The sequence below is a fragment of the Capsicum annuum genome, unplaced genomic scaffold (assembly GCF_002878395.1).
Source record: "Capsicum annuum cultivar UCD-10X-F1 unplaced genomic scaffold, UCD10Xv1.1 ctg1489, whole genome shotgun sequence".
NCBI lineage: Eukaryota > Viridiplantae > Streptophyta > Magnoliopsida > Solanales > Solanaceae > Capsicum > Capsicum annuum.
Genome location: NW_025820303.1, coordinates 1,118,615 through 1,139,016, shown reverse-complemented (window position 1 = coordinate 1,139,016; position 20,402 = coordinate 1,118,615). Strand labels below are relative to the sequence as shown.

The 20,402-nt window shown below is 34.1% G+C and overlaps 2 protein-coding genes across 2 annotated transcripts; one reads left to right on the top strand and one right to left on the bottom strand.

Moving 5' to 3' along the window:
* The first annotated feature begins 4,946 nt into the window (after positions 1-4,946).
* LOC124890252 (cysteine proteinase inhibitor A-like) lies at positions 4,947-8,967 on the top strand. The gene is made up of 2 exons (XM_047402087.1): positions 4,947-5,205; positions 8,597-8,967. Exons 1-2 carry the CDS (start codon positions 5,104-5,106, stop codon positions 8,783-8,785), a joined length of 291 nt encoding a protein of 96 aa, XP_047258043.1. The 5' UTR covers positions 4,947-5,103; the 3' UTR covers positions 8,786-8,967.
* Positions 8,968-10,331: 1,364 nt separating this feature from the next.
* LOC124890251 (4-diphosphocytidyl-2-C-methyl-D-erythritol kinase, chloroplastic/chromoplastic-like) lies at positions 10,332-18,502 on the bottom strand. The gene is made up of 11 exons (XM_047402086.1): positions 17,924-18,502; positions 16,565-16,660; positions 16,392-16,460; positions 15,803-15,907; positions 15,656-15,712; positions 15,360-15,560; positions 13,783-13,875; positions 13,595-13,694; positions 12,681-12,780; positions 12,067-12,152; positions 10,332-10,857 (listed from the first exon to the last, which is right to left on the bottom strand). Exons 1-11 carry the CDS (start codon positions 18,134-18,136, stop codon positions 10,751-10,753), a joined length of 1,227 nt encoding a protein of 408 aa, XP_047258042.1. The 5' UTR covers positions 18,137-18,502; the 3' UTR covers positions 10,332-10,750.
* Between the last annotated feature and the right edge of the window lie 1,900 nt (positions 18,503-20,402).

Below are 20,402 nucleotides of genomic sequence, written 5' to 3'. Positions count from 1 at the left end.
ACATAGTTTCACAACTAAAATGTATCAACTCACTATATCCTTTCTATATCATCAAAATGTATCGAAAAAAAATAGCTCTAATACAAGCACAATATGTATTAAATAGAAAATAAAAATGTAACAAAAGAAATAAAATCTGACCTTATGTATCAAATGGTGGTAAACATGAGTCTGTTATATGATTAATTGGGTCTTCATTTATCTCCTTTGCTTCGTTCTTTTCCATCCTTTGTATGTCTGGATCTGCGACTCTTGTACGACTATCAGGGCCACTCTAATATTTCGATCGAAGTATGATAAAAAAACATCCAGAACAAACCCAATTACTTTGTTCATCGAAGAATTTACATTGATTTCTAATGGGATAATGCCTAATTTTAATGAAGGTGGTAAAAATGACAACAACTTGTGTTTATATAAACCAAGAAACAATATAAATTTAAAAGTTTGAATGATATTAAAGTTAACTTGAACAGATCTCAACTTCAACGATGTGGCAGTTGTTTGATGTTGATGACAAAGTAATGAAAATACGATTGTGGAGAGAGTTTATTGAAATTGTGGAGAAAAACTTTTGAAAGGTGAAATCACGTGATTGTAGATGGCAATGATGGAGTTGTCTGTGTTTGTCACCTGTGTTAAATAGCATCAAGAGTAATTTCCAATTTACAAGATTTTATGTAATTTTAAAATAATATAAAACTTTGTATATTACTGAACCTGATGTTTGGGAGTTTGTTTAATTTAGGCCAGGAAATTGCATGTCATAGACTCAATTATGAGTGACTTTAGATATTTAAGTCCAATAAAAAATATTTTAAAAAAATAATTTTCCTTACTTTTTAAGTATAGTACAAGTACCATTTTACCCTCCTCAGTAGCGGAGCCAGACTTTTGGTTAAGGGTGTTCATATTTTCCTTGGGCAAAGAACTGTTTAAAAAAAAAAAAATACTGTTGCACCTACCAAGGTTCAAATCCGGGGTGTTGATGCGAAAATGCACACTCTTCTCTAGATTGTTGTTTAACATCAAAGCAAATTTAAGGGCATGAATTATTGTTACGAAGTTCTTTGAAAATTCTTGAGATAAGTCGTGTCTCTAAGGCGAGAGTTGTAGAATATCTCATAAATAAAGGCATAATGTGGTAGTGTCAACTCTTGCCCGTGGGGCATAATTTATTATTTGAAAGTCCTTGAGTTAAGTCTTGCCTCGAAGGTAAGAGTTGTAGAACATCCCATAAATAAAGACATAACGTGGTAGTGTCAACTCTTGCCCATGAGGTATAATTTGTAGTTTGAAAGTCTTTGAGCTAAGTCTTGCCTTTAAGGCAAGAATTTTAGAAAATCTCATAAATGAAAGACATAACGTCGTAGTGTCAACTTTTGCCCGTGGGCATAATTTGTAGTTTGAAATTGCTTGAGCTAAGTTTAGCCTCTAAGGCAATAGTTGTAGAATATCTCATAAATGAAAACATAACGTGGTAGAGTCAACTCTTGCCCTTGGGGCATAATTTATTATTTGAAAGTCCGTGAGCTAAGTCTTGTCTCTAAGACAATAGTTGTAGAACATCTCATAAATGAAAATATAACATGGTAGAGTCAACTCTTGCCCTTGGGGCATAATTTATTATTTGAAAGTCCGTGAGCTAAGTCTTGTCTCTAAGACAATAGTTGTAGAACATCTCATAAATGAAAGACATAACGTCGTAGTGTCAACTTTTGCCCGTGGGCATAATTTGTAGTTTGAAATTGCTTGAGCTAAGTCTTGCCACTAAGACAATAGTTGTAGAACATCTCATAAATGAAAATATAACATGGTAGAGTCAACTCTTGCCCGTGGGATATAATCTATTGTTTGAAAGTCCTGGAGCTAAGTCTTTCCTCTAAAGTAAGAGTTATAAAATATCTCATAAATCAAAATACAATGTGGTAGTGTCGACTCTTGCCCATGAAATATAACTTGTTGTTTGAAAGTCATAAGTCTTTCCTCCACAATGTAATAGTGTCAACTCTTACCCATGAAACGTAGCTTATTATTCGAAAGTCGTAAGTCTTGCCTTTATAATGTGATAGTGTCAACTCTTGCTCATGAGATGCAACTTGAATGGAAAAAATAGAAGAAAAGAACAAAAATAATAAAAATTACGAAAAAAGAAGAAAAATATCAAAAAACAAAAATCAAAGAAAATGTAGAAGTTAAGAGAGAATAGAAAAAAATAAAATAAAGGTTGATAAAAAAAATTAAATAAAAATAAAGGTCGAGAAAAATTTAAAAAGAAAAAATCAAAGAAAAAAAATTTATTTTATAAAAGTAGACGTTGAAAGGTGTAAAGAAAAAAAGTAAGGGTTGAAAAAAATTAAAAAGAACAAAAAAAAGGAAAGAAAAAATAAAAAAGAAAAAAAAAATAGAGAGGAAAAAAGAAAAAAAGTAAGGGTTGAGAAAAATAAAAATAAAAAGAGAAAAGAAAAATAAAAATCAAAGTAAAATTAAAAAAATAATAAAAAAAAAAAAGTTGAAATATTTAAATATGGAGTTGTTATCCGTTATGAGGATTATTTATGTAATTTACTCCATTGATCATGGGCAATTTTGTCGCAAAAAATATTAGTTAATAGGTAAAAATTATTTTAGAGAAGCTTTTTTATTTGAGGCTAAAATTTGAAAGTCACCCCAATTTGAGTCTATTTTTGAGATTCACCCGTAACACATCACCAGACTTCAAAATTTGACACAAACTTTTATTACCCAAACTAGTGTTGTAAGGTCTCATTTTATACCTTTTGTTGACATAGCGTCTTGCGTGTGCTACACTTATTTTAGGCGCGTAAAAATTCTTTTTAAATTTTTTTATTTTTCCTCCTTCCCTTTTTCTTTGTCCACCCACTCCATCTTTCATCTTTTCACTTAATGCTCCTCCACCACCATTAACACGCTATTTTTTCTTTATTATATTTTTCTTCATTAATATTACTCACTAAACAATTTTCATTTTCACCAATAAACCCCTATTCACATCATTAAAAGAACACCACCGCAAGTCTTCTCCCTTCATTTTTTATCACTATTTTTGAACCTTCAAAAAACACAAATTAACACTCTTAACGTCCTTCCATTAGCAATCAATGAATTTGGCCGGCGAACCTCGCCGCATATTCTACTATCAAAACACATGTTAGCGATTACATTTTTCTTCGTCCTCCTCTCCTCTGTCTCATCACCTTTAAACCAACCTCAAAAGCTTCAACACCTCTATTTTCCAACATTCAACAAAATTCGATGATTAATATTCACCTTCAAAGTTTTTGCGCACCATATTTACATTCAATATCACCGTCAAACTTACCACCATCCAATTTTAATGTTCAGCACCAAAATCATGATGTCATCATTGATTTCACCATCTTTAATTTGATCCAATATCAATTCTGAAAAGATAAATACATAATTTAAAACTGCAAAAAAAAAAAAAACTAAACATGCAACAAATAGAAAGAATCAAAATTAAATGAAATCTAAAAGAAAAAACTAGAAAAGTGAGGGTGAATTGAAATCATTTTTGCGATTCAGTGGAAAGATAAATAATCTCCTTTCCTTTCAGTGAAAAATAGTCGCTAATAAGTGAAAAAAAATTAATATAACTATTAAAGCTTTAAGATAAATTGCTAGCCAGCGGGAAAAAAAAGGTTGGTTGAAAAAGAAGATCTAGAAGGGAAGAGGGGGGGAGGGGGGATTGTGTTAAAATATTTTTAAAAATAAAAATGAAAATGCTACTTGTAATTATTTTTTTAAATATCACTTTGTGTTGCTAATTTTCAAAAAATATCAAGATGAGACATTTCAACATTAATTTAGATGTTTAAAATAAATATCATTTACTTAATGTGTTAAAGTGCAAAATAATATTAAGTTAAAGTGTTTGTCGGTATGTTTAACCTTCAATTAATCTTTAAAAAAAATGCATTAACCAAACACAATATGGAGTATTATTGAGTGCTAACTTTAATAAAACGCGCACCATTAGATTCTTTCGTTGATTGTGACTGATGATTCTTCCGCGCCCCATTGAATTTGACCATTTCAAAATAGTTGGATCCTATTTTCAAAACTATTTATTTTAATTTATTTTTTATGATGAAATTTAAAAAGTATTATTATATTTTTTAATATTATTTTTATCATTAAATGACTGAATAAAGTATAAATATTTAAATTTATATTTTTAAGATTAATTTAATAAAATAAATCTCTAATAAATATTTTTTAAAGAGAGTGTCGAGTCAACAAAGTCAATTATTTAAAAATAGAGAAAGTAAAACATTTTAAAATTAAACGCACTCCTCCGTCCAATATTACTTATGCACAACATTAAAAATAAAAATTTAACAATACTTATTCAATTTGAAAATTAATAAATTATTTATTTATTTCTATTTATTTTATCTTTGTTACTTACTTCATTCTCTTTTATTCGTCACTAATTTTCTAATTGTATTTCTACTTTTATTTTATTTTTTTACTTATAAAAAAAAGACAACTTTTTTTTCTATTTTACTCTTAACATTAATTATTTTTTTTCAAATTAATTTCAAAACACAATGAAATATTATTTAATAAAGATACTTCACTAAAATAACTATATTATTAATTATTTTTTAATAGATATATCAAATTAAAATGTGATAAGTAAAAGCTAATGGATGGAGTATTAAATATTTTTCTATCATATGCAAATCTCAAGGTATTAAAATTTACTCCCTCCTGAATTATTTTGACTTGGCACAAAATTTAAAAAAATAAAGAAGATTTTTAAATTTTGTGGCCTTAAATTAAAATTGTGTCAAATGTATCAAAATATTCTTTAATTATGGTCCTAATCATGGCATTTAGAAAGTTAAAACTAAAGTATTAATGAAAAAAAAGGGTTAATTTTTTTTAAATGAATTAAAAAAAAAGTATATCATTCTTTTTTAAACGGAGGACTATTATATTTTAAAAGATAATATATTAAAATTAGTCTACCCCTATAAATTTAGCATAAATTCTCCCGTTTCCTTTAATATTTGTCAAAATCCATTTACAAACACACAAAAAAATTCTTGAAGAATGGCAACTTGTGGAGGAATTCGTGAGGCTGGTGGATCCGAAAACAGCCTTGAGGTCAATGATCTTGCTCGTTTTGCGGTTGATGAACACAATAAGAAACAGGTTCTTTTTCCTTAATTCAAAATAAATACATCAAGATTTGATGATGATGAGTTGACCAATTGAGTTGACCATATTTCATAATTTTCCAAGTGGAGGTTGCCGGTAAGGATAGAAGGCTAGTGTGAGTGTGTGGGAGAGATAGTAAGTAGTCGAGTTAGCAATCCTAGGACTGTGTACATAAGTATCTTTGATTTGTGAGTGTATGTTTTACTACATGGGTGTCCTATTCTTTATTTCTTAGTTCTTATTTTTTTTATTTCGTATTGCCTAATTCCTATTGCTTCAATTCCTGTTTTATCATTTTTTACTCCTTATTCCTTATTTGTGTTATGTCATCCATCCCTTGTTTAGTATTCTTTATCTTGAGCCGGGATCTATCAAAAACAGCCTCTTTACTTCTTCGGAGATAGCGGTATGGAGTGCGTACATCTTATCCTCCCAAAACTCACTTTGTGGGAATACACTGGGTTTATTGTTGTTGTTGTTGTTAAATGTATCAAAATATCATTTAATCTGATAGATTCCTTTTTCCTTAATTGAAATAAATACATCATGATTTGATGATGATGAGTTGAGCATGCTTTTGATATTTTTTCACCTTTGTCCATTTTATTAAGTTTGTAACTCCAATTTCTATGTGGGTGTAGCCTAGTGGTTAATGAGATGGGTTGAGAATCATGGGGTTTTGGGTTAAAATTCCAGCAGAGATAAAAATATTTGGAGATTTATATTTTCATCTATAGTAATCTTTGCCGGACAGGGTTACCTGTTACTTGTTGGTTGCTGGGGAAGGGGCAAGATATTCCGTGGATTTAATCGTGTTCGAAAAAGTATACTATTGTCATGTTTTAAAAAATGGAATTGTTAAATGTTGGGTTCATAGTGTATGAATAAAGTGTGAATGGAAAAAATGGAGGAAGAAAGGAGATACCAATTTAGAAGGTATACTCCCAAATTGGAAAGTCCACTAATTCTCCCACATTGGTGGGAGAAGGAAACTTTGTAGTGTTTATATTAATGAACACTTACTCCACATGATAAGTGTGGCAAAAAAATAGAAATGCCTTGTGCCGTCGTCGTCGCTCGACTCGGATTCGGATTTGGCAAATGATCAATTGATAAGATCTATCTTTTTGGACAAATTTTATTTGATGAACCGAATTTACAAAATAGTAAAACGCAGCAATGTTTTTTGATTCTCCATTTATACATGCATGCAATTTTTTGAAACAGTGCAGTGCTGAAACTGAACTGATGCATTGTTTCTGCAAACAGATGCACTGTTCTGATGAACAGATGCACTGTTCCAGTGAGTAGATGCACTGTTCCAGTGAATAGATGCACCATTCCAGTGAACTGATGCACTGTTTCAGCAAACTGATGCAATGTTTCGATGAAATGACACAATGTTTCACACGAACTGGTATGTATTGTTTCAGCAAAATGATGCACTGTTTTAAGTAAACAGACATGCATTTTTAGAAAAGTCACACACCTTTAAATTGAACCAATGCCACCTTTCTGAAGAGGCATCTTGTGGCTATATAAACCTGGTTTAATCCACAGGTTTTGAGATAGAAATTTTCAGATTACACAACTCTTCTTGTCTTCAAAATACTCTTTGTGATCAATCAAACTATTAAGTGCGTTCGAAGAATCCGACTATTTGAGGTACAGCTATAGTCGAATTGAAGGTCATTTTATCCTGGGAGGAAAAATTTCACAACCTCGGGTACAGTGAGAGGAATTATTTCCTTAAGGAAACTCTGTGAATTCGGACGACTTGGCCTTATTCATTTTTGTTTCATCTATTTTTCTGAAAAATAAAATACACCTCTTGAAAAGGTCATTTTGATCTTGTGTTGAGGGTATTTGATATACTTCATTGTGTTCTTGTTTATAAACTTGAACTAGTTGAAGTTGTTGTTCTGCTATACAGATTCTGCATACCCGAATATATTGTGGAAATAATATTAAATACAAAAGATCATTCAAGCTATTAACCAATCCACAGTTCTGTTAGTTTCAGAATAGGTGAACTCAAAAGGGGCATCATTAGCCACTGCTTGATCTATCTAAAAAAAATACACGTGTAAATTGTACATTAGTATATAATATGTTTTGAAAATGATGGAAAGTGACATCTCTCTTGAATAGGAAGGAAATCCTCTGGGGTTGTTTGGCGTGCATGATGAGATAAGCAAAGACATTCCATGGGATTATTTCACCTTCTATATGGGATAGTAATCCCACCAGTTTAGTACAAGTGGTGAAATAAAAAAGTCCTGGAATTAGCTAATACTTCAAAGCAATCATGAGATAAAGCTAATCCTAAGTTTTATCCCTAGATTATTATCCTTATACCACTTCGTACCAAACAACCACTTAGGGATTGTTTGGTTGGAGGGGTTGAATGAGTTATCTTGATTTAGAATTTGGGATTAAATTTATCCACTGTTAGTTGATTAGCTAAAATCAGTTTTAAAATCAGGACTATATGGGATAAGTTATCCAGGTTATACTTCTGGTTATAATCCCAGGAATTATATCCCAGCTTCAAACCAAATGGCCTTTTGAAGTTCCCACAATCCCAGATATAAACTCAGGTACAAGCTGAATTGTGATAATATATAAAACTTGTTTTTGAACTGTTTAAAGCTACTAAGCTATGAGTTGAGGTTAACAAAGTTACTACTTACTGGATACAATTCAAGGATAAATCACTGGATTCCTAATTATGTGGCACTGTCTGTATTTTTGGGAGCTAATTTAACTTCTCTACCTCCACAAGGTGGGGTTAGGGTTTGCGTACACTTCATCCTCCGGATCCCTCTTGTGGGATTTTCACTAGATTTTTTGTTGTTGTGGTCTTAAAACTTTACTTATTACCTAACAAAAGGAAAAGAATAACTCTAATGATCTAAACCTTTGAGCCAAGAAGATTTGAATGAGACTTTTATCTATTTGAACCTTAAATGTTGAATTGTTTTTTATAGTATGGGACAAGAGTAGTTTATAAGTTGATAAACTAATCGAGATAAGCTTGTGCAACTGTTTCAACTTCTTATTTAGTTTACGCCCTTGAAATGGGCGCTTTTCGTTAGGATGTGGTAGTTTAGATAGGTGCTCTTTTGAGACTCGAGAGGGGAGAAGAACTGCATTCGTCCAAACAGAAATAACGAAACAAATATTTTTGTCTTTCTCGAGTCAAGGATTTATGTTTTTGACAAATTTAGTAAGCCTGAAATGTGACAGTTTGATAGCGTGTGTCTATCTGATTAAGCGTGTATAATGGACAGCCTTTTATCTTCTTTGCATTCCGTTATGACTTAGATTTGCTTCAGCACTCATGGTCCACTGTTCTTGCTTTTTGAACAATAATGCATGTCAGAATGCTCTTTTGGAGTTCGGAAAGGTTGTCAATGTGAAGGAACAAGTGGTTGCTGGAACCATGTACTATATAACACTGGAGGCGACTGAAGGTGATAAGAAGAAAGCATACGAAGCCAAGGTCTGGGTGAAGCCATGGCAGAACTTCAAGCAAGTTGAAGACTTCAAGCTTATTGGGGATGTTGCTTAGCAAGTGCCAAATGATGTATGCCTCTTATGTATGTGAAAATAAAGCTAACATATTTAGCTTGTTAGTATTTGAATATCGTGAAGTAAGTTCGTAACTTATCACGGCTCTAAATTGTAGGAAACTATAACTTTACAATGTTCCATATTCGTACAATGTTGATCCTCGGGAGGATAGTTCTATTACTGCTTTTCTGTTCCTAATATATCTGAGAAGCATAAGCAGTTGCCATTCCTTTTTTGTGGGTGTAGGTGGCAGGTTAGGGGCTAGCATAAAAATAGTTATAATGGCATTCATGTCCCAACCAGACATACCATTCTGTGTCAAGACTGTTTAATTGCCTCGGTGTTGCATACTCCAACATTTTCTTTCTGAATGAACTTCCGTGTTGGATGGATCTACCATAGTTTGAGCTGGATGGATCTAAATTTTTGTATTCTTTATGGTGACAAGAATCACGTAGATGTACTTGTTTGGTTCTTCTCTTCACATTGCAGGTTTCAGACATTCTGTCAGCAAACTACAGAATGCTATCACGGTAGCATTCTCAGTTTTTATTTGGCTATATGAAATGTTTACTCTTCCACCTTCGCATTGTCCACGAGCATGATGCATAGGGTGGGGAATAATAAATAACTCATAGTATAACTAAAGGCCTTTCCTGTTGTGATTGTAGCAGCATATTGTGATAGTTGATTTGGCAGTGCCGTAATTGTTTTCTAGTCATCTTTATGGATTTCTTGAATTGATGAACAGCAAACGGAGACATATAAATCTTGCCAACTATCTTTCTCTTCATGCCAGCAACTTTCTTATGATACAAGTGGATAATGTTCATTCCCATTGACTATTACATGTTTCTTTAGATGCACTCTGTATATTTTGAATGTGTCGCGTGTTACTTGTATACATTTTCTTTTTAACTTTTACCGTAGCTTAGATAGAGCTAGGCAAAGGACAATCAGTTGAACATCCTTAGTCAGAAATTACTACTGTGATTACTGTACCAGTATTAGCATTGCGGAATAATTTAATAAAGAGATAGATTGATGAACTATTGGATTTGGTTGTGCACGAGGCCTTACTTAACACTTCTATTCCATGGAACACATGCAACCTCTAGCTCATAGATTAACTCTGCTCACAAAAGCTTAGGTTATAAGAAAATTGTTGATCATTTTTTATCAAGCTTGGCGACAGGCTATGGGGTGTTAAACTGCATCTGGCTTTGCGTTGATACGATTCATATACAAAAATAGTGTACGTGTATATCTTTTTTTAGAAGTAATACCACTTCAATAATATTTATTATGAATGTCAATTTTAATTGCTACTTTACGGAATGATTAATTAATTATACTCCAAAAGATAAATTATTTGTAATAAAAGTGAGTTATTTTAAGTAAATCTCATTTACATGTCGACTGCCGTTCACAGCTACCAACAACGATTGGGTGCATATGAATTCTCATTGGCATTGTTTCTCCATTTAAGATTAACTCATTTCATTATCATACCAAATAAAAAATAAAAACGTCAACAATATAAGTAATAATAATAATAAGGTTTTCTATATAATTGTCATAAATTTATGATAAGATCTAAATACACTTAGAAAAGCGATGCTGCATTTCACATTTTCTTTTCAAAAAACAAAATAAAAAGGAGGGAAAGTTGATTCATGTTGGGCGAGTTGACCTATAACCTCATAGTTTAACCAATCTTGAATCAAATCATTTCAGCCAAGTAAGCTTTGAACAAGTAGGATCAGAATATGTTTATCGATTTGACCTACCCGCCCATTTGCCACTTCTACGAACCATCTAGCAAGCATATAGAGACTCAATTTTTTTTGCTTCTTCAATAGCGCATCGAAAGTGGATGGGTGAGACTATAGGAATTATTGGCATTACATCTACAACTTGCAAAAAATTATGCTATTGCTTCAATTTACAGGCTCTTCTGAGCCTAAGACTCGTCAAAAGTTGTGGAGAACTCAGTCTGATCACCAATATTGCTAGCCGAAACAGGTTCCACATACCACTCATTGGCTGGTCGAGTGATGAAACTAGCTTCTGCAAAAACAATTGGGTGGTAAATACTTATCAACAAGCCAAAACAACAACAGTGAAATCTTGAGCCGAGGATCTATCAGTACCAACCTCTCTACCCCCACAAAGGGAGAGGTAAGGTTTGTGTACATCCCATCCACCCCAGACCCCACATATAGGATCATCACACTGGGTATGTTGTTGTTAAGCCGAAGCAAGAATCTTTCATCGGAATACTTCTTTCCTATAGCGTAATTTTGGTAAGGTCGTAGCAAAAACAGTGAAATCTTGGCTGAGGGTCTACTGGATACAACCTTTCTACCATACAAAGGTACGGGTAAGGTTTGAGTTCAACCCCACCTGGGGAACATTATATGTTTTACATAAAAAGGTTAGCCTTAAGCTCCCGCAATTTGCGGGAGTCCACTTAATGATATTCCCTTGAGGGCATTAAATGATCTTCATCAAGATTGGACTAAAAAGGAGTTTGAACCTGAACAACCATAGTTGGAAAAACGGACCCTATGGACTCTCTTCGGATTCTCAAATGGCAATAGGAAGAAATGGAATCTCTAGCTAAGGATATGCAGAGTATGGTTGAAATCGTGTAGGGTGATGTAAACAGTTAAAAACTATTGTTTTGTTTGGTTTCAACTTTCAAATGGCATACCGCCTTTAATAATTTGGGTAAAGGGTCAAAAACACCCCTCTACTTCCATTTGTTAATCAATTCTTCGTTATACTACCGGGATAAATTTACCCCCGCCATCAACAAAATTACCCCTCAAATTGACAGGAACCTCCAAATTCACTCAAAATACCCAATTTCAATTAAATTAGCAACTACCGCCTTTAACCCGACCTAACCCACCTAATTAATTAACTTAACCCATCCAAAATAACACCCTCCTCCTCCACCCTCAGCCTCTACCATGTCTTATTCATTTCTTCTCATTTTCTCTTAATCTTATTGTATCAACTCAGAAACTCTAAATTCCACCCTAGTTCACCCTATCCTACTTAAGAGCTTATCCTAATCTTTTCTCTTTGTGAATAACTGAGAAAACCCAAGGGCATGCTGGAGCACGGTTTGAACTCGATGGATAATGTGTGCTGTGCCTCTACCCTTCTCCTATCCTACTTTAGAGTTAATCAGAATGAGTTAGAATACTATAATGTAAACTAACTAGAAGCAGATTGTATAATCATGTACTCGTGTTTTTTGTCATTTACCTGACATGAAGACATCCTTGTATTCTTCGTCGTCATAGACAAATTGTGGTGGATCTGGAGAGCCAACCCCTACTATTGTGCTTCCACTGCATTTCAATTTTGGAATTAGTAAGAGTCTCAAAGTAAAGACAAAGTGCAGGATCAAGACGTAGTTACTTTCTATCCTGTCAGAGACAGCAAAGGAGCAAACTTTCAAGAATGAATATCATTTCCACTCAATCGCACATCACTCATAAGTTTTAACCATTCAACCTAACTGTTGAGTTCAGTGGTTGAAAAAGTTTCATAATAAAGATCCAGCATACGGATCTCATGGAAGCCCCTTGTGCTCGCCATGATGATAAAATCTACAACCATGGCTTAATCTTTCTATTGGAGCTAGAAATGGTTGGTGTACTTGTTGGTTCATGGACCATAATGATGAATACAAGCAACAACTCTGATGATGCCATAACACCACCAATTTCAGTTTCTCCTATTGCCCAACATGCCTAATCCACATTGACTCACCCATCTACTTGAAAAGCTTTTATATACGAGCTAAACAGGTTAGAACTATGACAATCTAGAAAAGAGAAAGCAAGAATATAAACCAGAGTAAGGCAAAAGCATACCTTCCAGACATGAAGACTGCATCATATTGTCCTCGGCCTGCAGCAATCACTCGCTGTTTTAACCTTTTAAGAGACGGAAGAACTTCAAAGGCAGGAGGTTCTGCAAGAAATATTATCAATGTCAAATGGTGTAATCCTGAGAAGAAAGATCTTCAAATTGCAAGATCCACTCTGCTGATTTCCAGATAGGTGCATATTTAAGTACTACATTCGACCAATTATACTTCCCAAGTCACACAAGAGCAATCTACTTCATGTGTAGCAGTCTGGTTTTTGAATCTATTCTACCTTGCCAGATGAAACAATTACTTGCTGCGACAGAAGAGGGCATGGAAACACTAAAGAGTAAAGACTAATCATCAATTTACTTCTCCAGCACAACATACAACTGAAACTGGCAACTGAAAAGAGGAATCCTAGAAAAAGATATGAAATACGTTTCAAAAGTGTGTTTGAAAGTAATATATCATTATAAAGAGTAAAATTTGCAGATTCACGTTGCATGATTGCAATCAATCAAGTGAAGTTCTCATTTTCACACACCAAATAAGGAGAGAAGCTCTAGTAGATAAAGAAAGATTAGTCTTTTACTCAGTGAAACCAGGGGAATGAAGAAAGTGCGCCTTCAAATTTGCATTTCTGAATTACTGATCAGCACAAAGACTATGCATGTGGAAGGAAATTGGAATTGACGTTTGCATTTATTCATTAGCATAGCCAGCCTACATGCTTGAACTGGACTAAGCAACTACAATAATGGTCCGCTTTAAGAAAGTTTTACTATTCTTTGAGCAATGTCACTAGGAAAGTTACTTTAATGCACATGAATTTAGAAATGCGCGCACCCACACACACAAAAAAGATTATCCATGTGTTTTGAACAAATGTTAGGGTGCCTAATCTTCATATCGTACCTAAATCATTGACACACACATCTTGAGATATTCCAGTAGTTGAGATTTTCTCCAGCAAGCTCAAGGGATCAACCTTACTAGACAGATCCAACTGAAAACGCTGTCAAACCAAATTTCTCTTAAGACTTTGATAACCAAAAATGGTATATTTCATCCTACACTTGTTCCTTAAATTCATGTTGTATCACCTTGTAAACTTCAGCAGTAGAGCATGCCTGTTGAGGCTTTATGAGAACCATTGGAATGTCAAATGGTATGGATGATGGGATATCTTGAACAACCTGAACAAAACAAATGCAGATTTCCATAATTTGAATTTATAAGCAACAAGATCAAAAGTAATAACTTCTAGCAATTTAAAATTCATTTCTCATGCATTGACCACTGCTTCAACTCACATGTAAATATGGAATGATGGAAGGTCACGACAAGAAAGCTGAAGATAGAACGTCATTCCAAAAAAGTTTGAGGCTTCTTTCCTCATCATCATTTTGCAAAATTTCAATTTTTCCATCCAAAGCAGAATCTCAGGCCATTAACTGTCAAATCTACAACCTATTGAGACACTACCACACTACAATTAACAGTAATTATGTAACAGAAGTTGATATCTCCTTTCCGCATGCCAAATTTTTAAATTTTGAGAAGCACGGGATGATTTGACCCTACTTGTCTGAATAAACTACACTTGTACCTCTCGCCTATCAATAATAAACAAGCTTAGGCGGTGTTTGGATTGGGTTTTTTTAAGTAGATTATAAGCTAAAAGCCATAAGTTGGAAGTAACCAACTTAAGCTTTTAGCTTAATTTTGTACAAGGCTCAAAAGAAAGTGCTTAAAAACACTTTTTGTCTTTCCCAAACACCTCCTCCACCCCCACCCCCACCCCCCTCTTTCCCAAGAAAAAAAAAAGCTTAAAAGCCAAAGGCACTTAAAAATAAGTCAATCCAAACACCCTCTTACTAAGTGTAAATTCTACTTGTCATGTGAAAGGATGGAGTTCCAAAAGAAATTACAAGAATCTCTTGCTAATTGCAAAATATGGGATCTGTCTAAAGTTTTCATGCAATACATCTACTCCCTGAATTACATTCCTTCTGTAAATCATCAGACATTATACTTCTCATGTGAAAGGAAGGAGTTGAAAAAGGTGCCGGGTTTGATATTATACATTTAACTTGCGACATTAAAGTGTGGATGCAACCAAAGTTGCAAGTGAACCAAGTTGCTACTCACAACAACATTGCCCAGTGTAGACCCAAAAAGTGGGGTCTGGGGAGGGGAGGTAGAGTGTACCAAACCTTACCCCTACCTTGTTTCTGATAGACCTCGGTTCAAGGGGGAAAAAATCAAAAGCAGTACCAAACAAGAAGTAACGGAAGTACAAGAACAACATATAACAATAAAACAACAAATAGTAACAGAACAGAAACAAGAACAAAACAATATAATAATCAAGGTACAAGGACCAACAAACAATCGAGGTACAAGAAACAAGTTCGTAGTCACATTTCATAAAATTTCTTAGTCAATGATAATGAATTTTAAATCTTGCTAACCATCGAGGCTAGTAAGAGTCAGATGACTTTCCACCCCACTTCTTTTTCTTCCCCTCCTTTTGGGGTATGGTTAAAGCTTTCCACCCAACTGATCAGAGACTGATTAACAGCACTAGAGACCCAAAGAGATGCAAGGAAAACCACAAATCTCATACAAAACGCCAAGGTATGTGACATTTGGAAGTAAGTGCCAGGCAAAAGCATACCTCACCCCTACCCGTACAATAGGCTGCTCCATGAGAGAAGAAGAAAGGAATATCCGAACCAATTTCACCAGACCACTCTTGGAGATCCTTTTCAGAGGCAACACAACCACTGAATTGATTTGCTGCCCACAGAGCTGTTGCAGCATTACTGCTCCCACCACCAAGACCAGCTCCAGTAGGCACCTTCTTATCAAGATGAATCTGGCCAGATAAATAGGTAATGAAGTCAAACTTGTTGCAATATATCAAAAAGCTATTCCAAACTGATTAATTTGCTAACAATTTAAAGATTTTACCCAAAAGTGATTGTCTGTTCCAGTTTTTTTCCTATAAAGATTGAGGGCCTTTATAATCTGCAAAGAGAGTGGCAAAAGTAAGAATCTAACAATCAGATCATTCAAATTGAAAAGTATGAGGATAACCGTATTAGCTTCTTCCTTTACCAGATTTCTCTCATCGAGTGGAACTCCAGCAACGTTAGTAGATAAACGATCCTTTGACTTTGATGGTGACAGAGAGAACTTTATTTTATCTCCTAGACTAATTACCTGGAGGAACAAAACGGTTAATTATTTCATAACCTATAATACACTTCATAATTCATTCTTCCATAACTTCATTAGTAAATACCACAGTAATGAGAACTTGCGATTCTTCAGATCTTGCAATATACACCCTCTGTTTCAATTTGTTTGCTTTACTTTCACTTTTTAGTTCGTTTAAAAAATAATGCATAGTTCCTTTTTTTGGCAACTCTTTAGTTCTAACTTTCCACCTGGCATGTTCAAGATCACAAGATTAAAAGACATTTTGGTACATTCTACATATCTTTAGTTTAAGACCACAAGATTCAAAAGTCTTCTTTACTTACTTTCTTAAACTCCGTGTCAAGTCAAAACCAGACAAACAAATTGAAACAGGGGGAGTAGTAATATAGCCTAATTCCAATGGGATTCTTTCAAGCATTGCCATATTCTGATTTCTCGCCAGGCAAAAAAATCTGAAGCACAAAAGAGGAAGTCGAACACTTACATGAAAGAGAGATGCCAAATCATGATACCCATCGTCCCTCTTGCCAGTAATTCTCAAGAAAACATTTATCTGCAGCACAAAAAGACAGTAGATTTGCCAAAATAAAAGAAAGAAAAAGGATAAGCTTCACAAAAGAGTTTCAATACTTAAAAAACTTAACTTAATTAACTTACCTTGCAAGGAGAAAATAGAGTTAGTCTTGTAAGCCCAGCCTCCCTATCCACTTCATCAGCCAACTTATTGAACTTCTCTTCAGGATTATAAGTTATCTAAGCAACCCCCACAAAAAAAATTCAAAAGCTCAAAACTTTTTATACAATTACAGCTCAAAAGAACAATAAAATGACAATCTGTTGCACTAAAGCTCCCGCTATGAGCGGAGTCCGGGGAAGGGCCAGACCACTAGGGTCATATGCAGCCTTACCCTGTATTTCTGCAAGAGGCTTTTTCCACGACAGGAACCCTTGACCGGTCCCATGGCATCAACTTTACCAGCAGAAATAAAATTCACAAAAAAAGCCAAACCATGACGAAAAATAGAGTTATATGTTATCTAATCACCCCCACAACAAAATTCAGTCAAAGCTCAAACTTTTTACACAATTGCATCTCAAACGAACAAGAATACAATAAAATCAAATTCAAACCAGTACAGAATAAAATCATATAAAAGCCAAACTATGACCAAAATAATAGAGTTATATGTTATCTTAGCATCCCCACAACAAAATTCAGTCAAAACTCAAAATGTTTTACGCAATCACAGCTCAAAAGAACAACATGCACTAAACCTCCTGCTATGCCCTGGCCGAGGGAAAGGGCCAGACAACAAGGGTCTAATACATGCAATCTTACCCTGCATTTCCACAAGAGAGTATTTCCACGGCTTGAACCCGTGACCGGAGATCACATGGCAGCAACTTTACCAGCAGGGAATAAGATTCACAAAAAAAGCCACATTATGACAATCGACAGAGTTATATGTTATCTAAGCACCCCCACCCCCCACCCCACCAAAATTCAGTCAAAGCTCAACTTTTTCACAATTACAGCTCAAAAGAACAATAAAAAAGAAAATCAAATTCTGACCAGCATAGGATAAAATTCACAAAAAAGCCAAACTATGCTAAAAGATAAGAGAAACAAGAAAATAAAATTCAAACCAGCAGATAATAAAATTCTCACACACAAAAAAAGAAGCCAAACTATGACTAAAAATAGCCCCCACCCACCCGCCCACCCCACAACAAGAATCAGACAAAGCTCAAAACTTTTTACACAATTACAGCCCAAAAGAACAATAACAAAACAAGAAAATCAAATTCAAACCAGCAGATAATAAATTCACACACACACACAAAAAAAAAAAAACAATGACTAAAAAAGGGCAACCCCACAACAAAATTCAGTCAAAGATCAAAACTTTTTACACAATTACAGCTCAAAAAGAACCTAAGAAAATCAAATTCAAACCAGTAGAGAATAAAATTCAACAAAAAAAGGCCAAACTATGACCAAAAAAATAGTGCTACCTCTACTTGTTTTCTGCTAGTTGTTGAATCTGAAGCCTTCACAATAACAAAATTGCTTCTTCTAAACTCAAAATTCTTATGAAAATAAGATAACCCATGTGGTCTATTTGACCAAGATTGAGAAAAACAGCTCTTTCTAGAAGAACCAATTTGAGGTTTTACATTACAAGAACTGTAAAGCTGGTAACTACAAAGAATATTACAAGAAGACATGGCTACCAATACAAATGTTCCACTATGCTATTTTCTGCAGAAATTTTAGTGAAAAAAAAGAAGCAGCTAAATTTGAACAATATTATTCAATTCTTCAACCCCATTTTCAAGAAATCTATTTCTTGAAAATACAATTCAAAAATTTTCAATCTTTTTTCACTTTGGTTAGAGGAACTGACCAAAGGTACATAACATAGGACAAAAAAGGATTACGGAAATGTGTTTCACAATTTTTTTCCTGGTTCTTGTCTTTATTCAATGCTCTTTTTGTATTGGATTAATAATGGAAAGTTTAGAGAAAATGAAGTTGGAGAGTATAAGTAATTTGGTTAGTCAATTCAACTACAAAGATATTTGAAAATTACACTGACAATTGGTTGTAGCGTAATTGAGTGTAATTATATCGACTGTTGTATTTGGTCAATTTTTTTATTTTATTTTTATTATTAATCTTTTACTTTTATTATTTTAAATTTTTTATTTTTATTATTCTAATATTTCTAAAAAATATATCTTTTATTTTGCATTATTTATATTTTATTTCTTTAATTTTTATTTTTTGTGATTTCATGCAATTATTCATATAATTTTTTATTTATTTATTTATTTATTTATTTTATTTAGCATAATTATGTTAGTATTTTAATTTTTCCGCATCTACTTTTATATTCACTTATTATTTATGAGATGATTTATGATATTGTAGTTAACTATAACTTGCACGAGGTATCACAGTGGGGTCTGACTTCCGTCAGATTCTTGAGTCCAGCCGAGCCTCTCCGAAATTACATCACTGCCACCGACTAGTTTTGGGTTCGAATCCCGCACGACCCACTATCATATCGAAATTATAATTCTCTGTAGAGAAGTCCATATTTTTCCAATCAACTTCATTAAAAACTTGAATAGATCCATATACACCTTGATTGACTCGAGTATATAAGTCATGTTATACGATTGAATAACAAGCCTTCCATTTTCTATTTTTATTTGTAGAAAACTCCTGTGTTTGGGAGTCCTTGATAATTAAATAAATCAAAATTTTATCATGACTACAATTTAGAATGTATTTTATTATTTATATAGAAAAAGATGCATAGATTAACAGAAAACAAAGTTCATGAGCTTAGTCCGGCTCAATTACAAAAACTGATGGGTTAAGCCCAGTAGGTGCTACAGATGAAGGTACGTCCCTACGATAACAAGTTCCTATCTTATCTTCCCAAACATCATAGGCTACAAAAGGTTGGCGATGGGTGGGTGGGTGGGTGGGGGGGGGCATCCAAAAATATACAGTTTACAAACTGGTTCTGCTTTACTCCTTCCTTTGCCAAGGCATCCGCAACTCGATTTTGCTCTCTATAGCTGTGATAAACCTGCGGACCTCCCATTCTTCTTATCAAGGATCTGCAAGCATCAAGAATAGGGTTATATAATAAGTGACCTTGCTGCAACATAAGAATAATCAACTGGGAATTAACAACAATTTCGACAGGGAAAAAGTGGTGCTCAAAAGTAATAGCAAGACCTTTATGTAAAGCCAAAAGTTCTATATGAGTATTAGTAGTGTGGTGGAAATTTTGGAAGAAATCCCAGATCCAATTTCCATTAGAGTCTCTAATGACTCCCTCATACCACCCTTTCCAGGATTACCATGGCAAGCTCCATCAGTATTGAGCTTGAAATGATTACTAGGAGGAGAGGTCCAGCCAACAGAGATGGACAGACAAGGGATAGGAAAGGGGGTGCTCAAGTGGAAGAACTCCACAGCTTTAGAGTAGGCATTCTTGAAATTGGGATTACAATTTAGGTTATTGTAGAGATTCGTGTTTCTATTCTTCAGATATTCCAAAGGCAAAAGGGGAGAAGGATGGACTAGGGAATCAAATTATCAAAGGAAGAGTGAAGAAGGTATTTCCAAGTATTCACCCAATGAAAAGGAGAGAAAGTGTTCAGTAGTGATGGTGAGGCTACCCTTGTAGCCATTAATGAGATTAGTCTAAAGAGAGGTGGCACAGTTACAATGAAAAAAAAGTGAGGAATATCCTCAGAAAAGTGGTTACAGGTTATGCAGAAAGGGTTAATATCAATATCCCTATAAACCAAAGTGGCTTTTGTAGGAAGGTTGTTGTGATGCATTAGCCAAAGAAAGAATTTGAACTTGGTAGGAATATGAGTGTGCCAGATCCAATTCCAAGAAGAGGTGGGGAGGATCAAGGTTGGCACTTCTTCTACTTAAGTGGGAGTAAGCACTCTAACAAGAAAA

What these genes read in the sequence shown, in the direction of transcription:
- LOC124890252 (XM_047402087.1), top strand. Translation starts at nt 5,104, where the DNA reads ATGGCAACTTGTGGAGGAATTCGTGAGGCTGGTGGATCCGAAAACAGC. An exon ending in ATGAACACAATAAGAAACAG is followed by an intron (nt 5,206 to 8,596) that starts GTTCTTTTTCCT and finishes AATGCATGTCAG; the next exon opens with AATGCTCTTTTGGAGTTCGG.
- LOC124890251 (XM_047402086.1), bottom strand. Translation starts at nt 18,136, where the DNA reads ATGTCTTCTTGTAATATTCTTTGTAGTTACCAGCTTTACAGTTCTTGT. An exon ending in CTCTATTTTCTCCTTGCAAG is followed by an intron (nt 16,461 to 16,564) that starts GTAAGTTAATTA and finishes TTTGTGCTGCAG; the next exon opens with ATAAATGTTTTCTTGAGAAT. An exon ending in ATTTGGCATCTCTCTTTCAT is followed by an intron (nt 15,908 to 16,391) that starts GTAAGTGTTCGA and finishes TTGTTCCTCCAG; the next exon opens with GTAATTAGTCTAGGAGATAA.